This window comes from Hippocampus comes, unplaced genomic scaffold, assembly GCF_001891065.2.
Source record: "Hippocampus comes isolate QL1 unplaced genomic scaffold, H_comes_QL1_v1.1 scaffold327, whole genome shotgun sequence".
In the NCBI taxonomy this organism is placed as follows: domain Eukaryota; kingdom Metazoa; phylum Chordata; class Actinopteri; order Syngnathiformes; family Syngnathidae; genus Hippocampus; species Hippocampus comes.
Window position 1 is genome coordinate 163,693 of NW_017806221.1, and position 11,259 is coordinate 174,951.

The following is an 11,259-nucleotide window of genomic DNA, read 5'->3' on the forward strand; positions in this document are numbered from 1 at the left end:
TATATATATATATATATATATATATTTTTTTTTTTTAAACATCCTAATCTATAGTGATCAACTTGTTTCCTCCATTATTTAGCAGGTTCATTAAAAAGTGAAAAAAATGTCTGGAAATATCTGCTTGAACAATCTGTTCAAAAGTGTGCCATTGTGTATTTGTGTTGACTACTCACTCTTTTTTTTTTTTGCACCCTCTGGTTCATTTTGGATAATTGGATGTTCCTCCAGACTCCTTCGGCGGCTCTGTGAAGGAGGCACAGAGCTCTGCTCCTGGGGGACCTGGAGGCGACCTACTGGGAGGTACAACTGTTTTCGGTTACACAATATTAATATAGACTGTCGGCAGCAGGCCAGTGCGCGACCAGTGAAAATCTGTGAATAATTAACTACCATTATCATTGCACTGAAAGAAAAAAAAAAGGGTTTTGTGGGGGGGGGGGATGCCACAAAAATCTTGAGTAAGTAGTCCAAAAATTAAAAAAATACTCAGCGAATAAGTAAATCTGACGATGCTAAACCCCAAGTATGCTTGAAAATGGATAAATGGGGGTGCCTTGAGATACGAGACCTAGCCCATCGCTTAAAACACTTGTATGTCAACATCTCATCATTTCTCCCCCCTTAAAATGAATGGGAATGCCAATTGTAATCACTAAAATAGTACTGTAGAATATTTTATTGTTACTTTATAACAGCATATAGTCATGACACAATTGAATAGAATGTATAAAAAATGAACAGTGTGCACGTCCTGATTGATTCAGTGTGCCTGCTTTTAGTGTGCACAAGAGTACAGTAATGGAGACACGAACGAAGAACGCTACTCGAAGTGACTCAGTAATCTGCAATTATACTCGTTCACGTGGGCAAATGAAGAACATATGCCTGTGGATATTGTTGTATCGTTTCTCTACGTCTGTTGCTGCACCACTGATAATAATAATAATTATAAGAAGAATACCCATTCCTTAAAGTGTGATAGCATCACCACATATTAGCTATTTGTTAGCAAATCTAGTGAATTTCCCATTATGCATTAGCATTAAGCTAGCAGAGTGATTGGCTACGACTCCTCTAATGTGTACACTACCTGTACTTCACTAGAAGTCAGCTGGCTCAAGTACGAGCCTAATGAAGACCAGCAGCATAGAAAATGGATGGATGGATGTTATTGCAAATAGTGGTCACAGTTCTGTCTGTCTGTTCATTAGACCTCATGTCCCCAACCCTGGCACCCACCGTGGCCCCGGCCCTGGCTCCAGCCTTGGCTCCAGCTCCAGTGCAGAATGATCTTCTTGAGTCGGGATTTGAAGCTCTGGGTTCACTTCCCTCTCCGACGCCACCTGTGCCAGCTGTACCAATGATACCTGCCACAGCGGAACCTGCAAAAAACACACTGGCGCACTCTGGTGGCTTTGATGCTTCAAGTAAGTGGCATTTAAAGTTTTTAATTAATGTCTGGAATGGTAGTTGCTTAAAAAAAGGTGGTGTAAACCTTTCGAAGATATCGCTTAAACATTCTTGCTTGATTACTAGTAGATGTAAAAGTGTATTGTACAATGAAACGGAGCAATTTGAGCGTGAGTCAAAGGTTGCTGCACTTATTGCTGAGAGCTTGTCTGGTGCATGGATGACACAGTGTGACGTGTTGCCACGACTGTGACCGCTTAAGTTCTCGCCATGGCTCTGTCTCTATGATTGATCTGATTTCTCTCTTATCTTGTTTCAATGTCACACATGCTGCTGACCGCTTAAGTTCTCACCATGGCTCTGTCTCTATGATTGATCTGATTTCTCTCTTATCTTGTTTCAATGTCACACATGCTCTGCTGTCTTGTGCTTCATACACACACGCTCTATTTTGCTCCACCCACTCTCCCCCACCTTCTTTATCTTCACCCCTTTCTCTCTGCTGGCTTCCTCTTGCTTGCTTCTTCTAATGTGTAATTGGTGAGTTGAACTCCACGGTGCATTGCAGCATCTGCACTTTTTGAAGTCTGCCTCTTCTTTTAGACAATATGCATGTTTAAAATGTAATCATAATCCCTTAGTATCTCCTGCATGAGACAAAATAAACTGCGTTCAGGAATTATTATCCCCCAGTCATCTCTAGTGTTGGTTTTTATCCAAATGCCATTAAAGATGCAGATGATAGTGATGTTGCATGATAACATTGCAATTAATTGGGCACCATATATTGCAATGATTATAATGAGCAAAATTAAATAGTTCATCTTGCAGATCATATTGCCTGTTATAGTAATCATAAGATCTGTGGAGCAGATGATCCTACAATATTGTTTGTTTGCTCTTTATTTTAAAATTAAGCATCATTTTTTTACTGACGGTGACAAGCAAAGGGAAACCGCGTTGGTTTTTTTCCAAATGCCATTAAAGATGCAGACGATAGTTATGTTGCATGATAACATTGCAATGAATTGGGCACCATATATTGCAATGATTATAATGAGCAATTCCAAATAGTTCATCTTGCAGATCATATTGCCTGTTATAGTAATCATAAGATCTGTGGAGCAGATAATCCTACAATATTTGTATTAAGTTTGTTTGCTCTTTATTTTAAAATTAAGCATAATTTTTTTACTGACGGTGACAAGCAAAGGGAAACCGTATTCTACATGGAAGGAACATATGGGGACACCTGGTTGGAAATCAGTGCTCGATGTAACAATAAATAAATAAATAAATACATCTTGAGGTGTACATGTTGCCAATGTGTAATCCTACAATATTTGTATTAAGTTTGTTTGCTCTTTATTTTAAAATTAAGCATAATTTTTTTACTGACGGTGACAAGCAAAGGGAAACCGTATTCTACATGGAAGGAACATATGGGGACACCTGGTTGGAAATGAGTGCTCAACGTAACAATAAATAAATAAGTAAATACATCTTGAGGTGTACATGTTGCCAATGTGTTGCTGTTGCACCCCCTTTGAATCTTCAAATGTGGTCCTACTCTTTGTACCTCTTCAACATTGCTCTTGAAGCTGGATTGTTTCCCTCACCTTATACTGTCGGGTTTGACATCTGCCCATTGCTTGCATTCTAGATAGATCGGGGATTAACAGACATGTAATCTGGAGTGTTTTTTTTTTAATGTCATGCCTTTCCCACCCTCTCTTCAAGTGTTTGATGGATTAGGTGACTTGCTGATGCCCGCCGTTACGCCGCAGAGCACCGGGGGAAGCACGACAGGAAGTGCAGCGGGGAGCATGGGAACTCCCGTCACAGTTGAAAACATTGCAGCTGCTCCACCTGCAACCCCGCCCCCAACCAAAACCGTTGCAGGGGATCTTGACTCTTCATTGGCCAACCTCGTTGGAGGTAAATTTGTTGTCTGGTGCTACCCATTGCTGATTTCCATGAACGCTAACGTTCCATTTCTTCTTTTCTTTCTCCCTTTAGACCTGGGAGTGAAGAAAAAGTAAGTATGCTCATTGCGTCGATGGTGAATCAGTGTAGCATTTATTCATTTGTTACTAAAAATGAAATAATCTTTTATTTTCTCAACATTGGTTGAAAAAAAAAAAACAAAGAAAAAGGAGAAAAAAAATTGATCATGGCCGATTTGGACGTTTCATTAAATTCGGATGTTGTCATATGACACAAGTTGCAGTTACCAATATATATACACTGTATACTGTTTACACATACACTGTCTATATTCTCTCTGCTGGCTTCCTCTTGCTTGCTTCTTCTAATGTGTAATTGGTGAGTTGAACTCCACGGTGCATTGCAGCATCTGCACTTTTTGAAGTCTGCCTCTTCTTTTAGACAATATGCATGTTTAAAATGTAATCATAATCCCTTAGTATCTCCTGCATGAGACAAAATAAACTGCGTTCAGGAATTATTATCCCCCAGTCATCTCTAGCGTTGGTTTTTTTCCAAATGCCATTAAAGATGCAGACGATAGTTATGTTGCATGATAACATTGCAATGAATTGGGCACCATATATTGCAATGATTATAATGAGCAAAATTAAATAGTTCATCTTGCAGATCATATTGCCTGTTATAGTAATCATAAGATCTGTGGAGCAGATAATCCTACAATATTTGTATTAAGTTTGTTTGCTCTTTATTTTAAAATTAAGCATAATTTTTTTACTGACGGTGACAAGCAAAGGGAAACCGTATTCTACATGGAAGGAACATATGGGGACACCTGGTTGGAAATGAGTGCTCAACGTAACAATAAATAAATAAGTAAATACATCTTGAGGTGTACATGTTGCCAATGTGTTGCTGTTGCACCCCCTTTGAATCTTCAAATGTGGTCCTACTCTTTGTACCTCTTCAACATTGCTCTTGAAGCTGGATTGTTTCCCTCACCTTATACTGTCGGGTTTGACATCTGCCCATTGCTTGCATTCTAGATAGATCGGGGATTAACAGACATGTAATCTGGAGTGTTTTTTTTTTTAATGTCATGCCTTTCCCACCCTCTCTTCAAGTGTTTGATGGATTAGGTGACTTGCTGATGCCCGCCGTTACGCCGCAGAGCACCGGGGGAAGCACGACAGGAAGTGCAGCGGGGAGCATGGGAACTCCCGTCACAGTTGAAAACATTGCAGCTGCTCCACCTGCAACCCCGCCCCCAACCAAAACCGTTGCAGGGGATCTTGACTCTTCATTGGCCAACCTCGTTGGAGGTAAATTTGTTGTCTGGTGCTACCCATTGCTGATTTCCATGAACGCTAACGTTCCATTTCTTCTTTTCTTTCTCCCTTTAGACCTGGGAGTGAAGAAAAAGTAAGTATGCTCATTGCGTCGATGGTGAATCAGTGTAGCATTTATTCATTTGTTACTAAAAATGAAATAATCTTTTATTTTCTCAACATTGGTTGAAAAAAAAAAACAAAGAAAAAGGAGAAAAAAAATTGATCATGGCCGATTTGGACGTTTCATTAAATTCGGATGTTGTCATATGACACAAGTTGCAGTTACCAATATATATACACTGTATACTGTTTACACATACACTGTCTATATTTAAAACATTAAAAAAAATTATACAATACTGTACACCACAATCAAAAGAAAATAAAATGAAATAAGGTAATTGTGGAGGAAGAAGCAGAGGTGTGTGGAGGCATTGAGGGGAGAATGCTGAGGTGGCAGGGATTGACCATTGACCGAGTTACACCATCGGAATGTGCAACCCATCTTCTCAACACTGTCCAACTTTTTGACAATGGCAACCTTTGTTCCCATGGAAATTGCCGACTAATCTACTAATAATCTTCCTGTAGAGACCCACAGAGTGAGAAGAAGTTGACTGGAGGAGCCAACTGGACCCCTCATGTGGCCCCCACAAGCTGGACCACACCAGGTGTCCCCATGGTGAGAATAGCTTTGGATTTCTACAGTCAAACCTCATACCCCATCCATACATGTAGGGGGCGACCTAACTACACGTGTTCTTTGACAAAATATGAATTTCCAACCAGGCTGGTGTGGCTCCTGGCGGACCTGGAGCAGCGCCTCCTAGTGGAGCAATGGTGCCACCAATGAGTGCACAGCCTGGTTTTGGCATGGTGAGGAAAGTTACTCACACACGGTACCTAAATAGAAATACGGATAAATACGGTACTCCTCGTTAAAAAAAATGATTTGATCCACCTCACCCCGCCCACTTCCGCTTCAGCATTCCAAGTGGCGAGCACCAGCCGCGTGTTATGCTTTGACCAGGATATGTGACAGATTTCTTACCTTCTAGGCTTCTACTCAATACCAACACATATTTATCATTTGGTCAGTGCTTTTAGTGCACCGGTACGCACCAGTATGGAGTACAGGTACCAGCGCTCTTCAATTTTAGCATGTAGCGTGCCAGGATTTCCGAACCCAGAGTACCCTCTCTTGTACTGTGTTTCTCTTGCGCTTAGTGATACTCATACCCCTTTGGCTACACTGTACTGCATTATCCCGTATGCACTGGTACATGCCACACGCCTGTCCCTCACGAGGCGGTCTTGCGAGTCAAGTGTAAGTACATGAATTTGTGTTCAGCCTGCTGCAGGAGGGCCAGGAGCTCCCATGATGCAGCCCATGATGGGTCAGCCTATAATGGGTCAGTCCATGATGAGACCTCCCTTCTCTGGCGTGGTTGGAGCTGCACCGGGAGGAGCTACGGCACCAGTAGCGCCTGTAAGAGCACACACACTGTGGAACTTCTTCTGTCAAACATGAATGTTTGGATTTCACTCTTCAGTATCAAACCAGCAGGTCTCATCATGTCTTTGCGTGCATATGGAGTACACAGAGTAATATCAACACTATTGTCCATTTTTGTACATAATTTTACCCATTATTCTATGACTGGTCAACTTATGCCTTGGGTACATGTGTATTTTTTTATTCTGTATGTTTTTTAAAGCTTTCTCCTGGACCTGCAAGCCAGAGTCCCAAAAAGCCCAAGGATCCGCTGGCAGAGCTCGACCTTAAGGACTTCTTATAACACAAATGAAAGGAGGGTATGTTGCAGTCTGTATTAAGAAAGTGACATTTTAAAGTAGACTGAAAGAGTCATGAAGATTTTTATCTCTCAGACGTACCACTGTCTTAATAAGAATTGGCAGCAATTACAACACAAAATCAGGTCTGGAAAAGTTCGTATTAGCTCTGAATATCGTCAGCCACCTCGCAGAATTGCCTTAGTCATATTTCAGTGTTATCAGAACACAAGAAAAAAATAGTTTTGGAAAACACATTTTTCATTGATATCATAACAAAACACAACATAACCTAATCAAAGTCTTGCTCTCCTAAGTGTAACCAAGATCTGTAATTTGTCAACATTAACCAAGTTGTTTCTTCATGTTCAACCTTAAGCGGTTTTCCTTTCCCACCCTTAAGAAGATACTTGATCCGGTTGAACATTGGCACTTAAAAAAAAAAAAAAATCAGGCAAAAATGATGTCATCACTTGGAAAAACTCTCTTAACGATGCCCAGTTTTTTATGGGCCTGGCCTGCTTTTTGAAAATATTTCTGGAAATGCCGTATGTACTGCATATAAGAGCACTCTGGAAAATATACTGTCCTATAATTATTTCTTTGAATAAGATAATGAGGGCAGACTATCCTGTCTTGCAGACACAGATATTTTTCTCAACAGTCGGAATGCGCCCATCGTTTACCCGACATCTGTCAAGATTCCAGGATGCCAATGGCCCTGCCATTCTCTCTCCGTTGTCTCCTTCTCGACATGATAAGAGCCTCTCTCATCCATCTATGTTCTGTTTCCTTCTCCTGTGTGATGTTGTAGCACAAACTGTGAAAGTGAACCATAGCGGATTATAAACAGTATACAAATAAATATGAGAAAAAGAATTCCAAGTGCGTGCTCATGTAGGTGTTCTCAACTTTTTGTCTCAAGCAAAATCTCCTAAAAAAAAAAAAAAAAAAAAATCTGAAAATGTTTTTGAATGAAAGTGAAGGCGTATGTGATTAGATTTATTTTATGGTTGTATTTTGGTGTCCTAAGTTCCACCTGGTCTTGTCCCCTGCCTCCTTGTAAAGGGGGAGGAGCCCTTCTTTGTTCCGCTCTAATTGGGTGAGCCAGCTTAATTCAGTCCCTGTAATTTTTCAGAACTATATTGTGTCCTGTTTACAAAAAAGGTCCTAATGGGTGTACATAGACACCACTGGTGTGTTTGACAATTACGTACCTATTCAGTACTGTATGTCTGTTGAAGAGAACTATCAATGTGAATCTGACATGAAATCGTGAGGAGTAATGTGAGTGTCATTCTGTCATCATCTGGAAAAAAAAGATAAATTGTATATTATGAAATTAATTGTGTGGGCTTTGGAGACATTGAAACATCTAACTGAGGCTCTGTGTTTCTTATTATTTGTGTCTTATTTTTCCATGTTACTAGTTTGTGTCAGTTGTCTCATCTTAAATGATGTCCGGCCCAAGTAATGCAAGGCTACTGTTAATGATGATCTGTTTTGCTAGTGGAGGACAAATCTTACATCCAAAAGCTTTCGTTATTTATCATGGAAACACATTTTAACTCTGCCCCTCAATGAAACAATTACACTTTTTATTGCTTGCAGTGTATTTTTTTTTTAATCCCGTTTGTGCAGACCAATAAATTCAATAGGAGCCAAATAAAACCTTTCAAATTTTTTTAAGAACAGATGGCATGGATCCAAAACTCTGGACAGTCTTGTATGATGGAACAGTTATCATTTAAACAAGTGATCTGCTTTTGTGTTTGACTGCCCAAATTCTCAATCTCTGGATATGAACAAGTATTTTTAACTGCTTACTGCAATTTGCTGAATTCTCTTCTTTGGCATCAAGGATTTGTAGTGTCCCAGACTGTAACATTTTGATCCACGTTGTCTTTTGTTAGAGTGTTTGTTTTGTGCATTGACCTGGTTTTGGACTACATGCTATTTGCATTAGAGATACAGTCATATATCTCCTATGTCATTCAAACGGACTGTTTAAAATGTAAGATTGTACAAAAGAGATCACATTAAACATTTTCATGGATGAGTTACAAGAATTTTATTTTTGTTTAATTTATTTTGTGTATGATGTCGCTTCCCAGTGCATGTAAGCCCTCTGAGATGCAATAAACAACGGATTGAACTGCATATTGCCCCCCTCATTTCTGTCTTATTAACTTACATATGTATCTGCTGTGATATTTTTTTTAAAAGAGCGGTTGTCGGGAAATTGATTTAGGGGATTATAGCGTTTCAATAGAGTACTTGAATCATGATATGGAAGTCAAATGTAATTCCACTATTAATCCAGTAGAGCTACTGCATGATTATTGACACTGTGTCGTTCAGTTGACGTTAATATAATGATTAAACACTATTCAAGCGGAAACTGTGCCCTGGCGACCAAGCCAGGGTGTACCCAACCTTTTGCCCAAAGGCAGATGGAATAGACTTCTTGACATTTTTTTTAATTACAAATGAGATAATGGATGGATGGCTACAAATATTGTTTAGTGATGAATAATACAGTATCTATATAATATATATCACCAGTCATATAAATCACCAGCCTTGTCTGCCACATGCACTCCTGGAAGTTTTCTTATGGGATCCCGTGTGATACCGTCATTACGGCCATCTTGATGTTACCCACGTCTTCAAAACACATGCCCTTAATGGCCCCCTTTGACCTTGGGAAAGAGGAAATAAATCACACAGAGCCAGGTCGGGTGAATAGGGAGCTTGATCCAGCATAACCATGTTATTCTCAGCCAGGAAGTGTCAGATGCTCAGGCCATTGTGGGCAGGTGCATTGTCATGGCGAATAAGGCACCAGAGGCCGTGCCACAACTTTCGCCTCACTGAACGACATGGGCGTCATTAGGCCTATTTTAGGGAGGCTTCAGCCTCCCTAAAAATGTCTTTAGCCCCCCTAAATAATTTCATTGCATTATTTTAAAAAAAGTATGATTTATTTTTCCTGTACTTTTGCTAATATATTGCATCAAATTCAACGTAATGTGGCCATTTTAAATTATATTTCGATAACCTGCCATTATTGTAATGTTAAATCTCCCAGGTTTCCTGAACGCAACAGGTGTTGCGTTTGCATTTGACGTGTCTGTCACCATCGCCACATCAAATGCTAACGCAACAACTGACAGTTCATTGCCGACAGTCAGGTTGAGTCGACAGCATGGATATTCGACAGTTTTTTAGAAAGGTAAATTAAGTATTCAATGCATCCATGCTGGTAAAACTAGTGACTATAGTCCGCTAAAATATCTCCAGTAACAGCAGAAACTGCACTGTAACAAGTGTTCACTTTTGGATAAATTAAGGTGGTGCTTAATAAAAATTAAGCAACATTTTATAATTAACTACATAAATAATCATTACACCAACTCTTTGAGGCAACACCTATTGAGATTTTGGCCTATATAAAATAAAAAAATAAATATAAAATCAATTTATTTATTTGATAGGAATCAGGCTAAAGACGCACAGAGAGTGAGCCGGGGGGAGCTCTGCTGGACAGGTGAGTCTATCAGATCTCAAGGCTAATTTTACTTGCAAGGCTGTTCCCAAAATGCAATCGGAGCTTACAGTAAGTATTGAGCAGCCAACTTTTGTTTTTCCAAAGTGATGAAGCTTTTGCATCTCATTGTACTAACTTAAATTTCATATCACGGCAGACATCTCAAGCCAAGCTTATACAAATCAACACTCCTCACAACCAACCAATAATGGGGTGCATGAAAATAACAATTATTCACTTTGCCAGTACACAGCAAATAATGAGAGGTATTGTGTTGAGGCACAGGAACTCTTTTATTTTGTTAAGTTGTGCCTGCTTAATAATAGAAATAGCCCTTTTAGGGAAATAAGACAATTTTTACTTTAACTTTGTTAAACAGTAGTTGTCTTTTTTTCCCTTAATTTAACAAAACAATTGAACAAAATACTAATTTTACCAAAATAAATACTAAACATGAAAACAAAAATATCCTTTTCATTTGTACAATTCCCCTTTTCACATCCCCTCTGAAATCACTGAAAAATACAGTATATCAGAAGAGGAGTTAAGAACCATTTTAAAAACTGACACAAGGGAGCACAGGAATGTGCAGTGCTGTTCTTCCACTAAAGGTGAATGCAATGTTTGAGGCATGCAAATATTATTGAGGACGCCATTGTGATGTTCGTTTACCATGTTGCGGTGTTCTGCTGTTAAACAGCTGCAAAGATCCCCGGGTAGACGGGAGCAAAACTGCACACAATCGAAACCTCCCGCGATTCGTCTTGTCTAATTGTCTGTGTGCAGCTCTCCTGGACTGAAGCTGTGAGCACAACTGTGGCGTCGCGCATGCGTCTGTTTCCTGACACAATCATCCATTTTGAATGCGTGTGTGTTGGGATAGACGCGTGCTGACGCTTATGTATGGGCACACCTTAAGTTCAGAGGAGCCAATCAGCGCATCGTTATCGCCGACATGCCCTGCTCAGCCAGAGTCTCCAGTTAGTCAAACATTATACAACACACAGTCGCGCTGCTGCGGTCTTCTGCAATACATCTGTTAGTGCACGCAAAGAATAAAACGGATAATTTTAACAAGCCATCGCGGTAATGCGCAGATTATAGTCCACAAATATAAAATGTATAGCGTAAAAATCACTTTATAATTTATTATTTTATACAATTTGCCGAGGGTCCGGACAGAGGAGGTCCGGACAGAGGAGGTCGGCGGTCCGGTCGTGGATC

The 11,259-nt window shown here is 39.9% G+C and overlaps 1 protein-coding gene across 1 annotated transcript in view; it reads left to right on the forward strand.

Annotated features, from left to right (window-relative positions):
* Positions 1 to 8,645, forward strand: part of LOC109507108 (clathrin coat assembly protein AP180-like) — a 21,036-nt gene extending 12,391 nt beyond the window's left edge. The window contains exons 16-24 of the mRNA XM_019856308.1: positions 232 to 303; positions 1,215 to 1,430; positions 3,169 to 3,351; positions 4,764 to 4,782; positions 5,283 to 5,373; positions 5,481 to 5,567; positions 6,043 to 6,171; positions 6,410 to 6,506; positions 7,128 to 8,645. Coding sequence (XP_019711867.1) covers positions 232 to 303; positions 1,215 to 1,430; positions 3,169 to 3,351; positions 4,764 to 4,782; positions 5,283 to 5,373; positions 5,481 to 5,567; positions 6,043 to 6,171; positions 6,410 to 6,490 — 878 coding nt within the window. The 3' untranslated portion in view covers positions 6,491 to 6,506; positions 7,128 to 8,645. The remainder of the gene's footprint in view (positions 1 to 231; positions 304 to 1,214; positions 1,431 to 3,168; positions 3,352 to 4,763; positions 4,783 to 5,282; positions 5,374 to 5,480; positions 5,568 to 6,042; positions 6,172 to 6,409; positions 6,507 to 7,127) is intronic.
* The last annotated feature ends 2,614 nt before the right edge of the window (positions 8,646 to 11,259 follow it).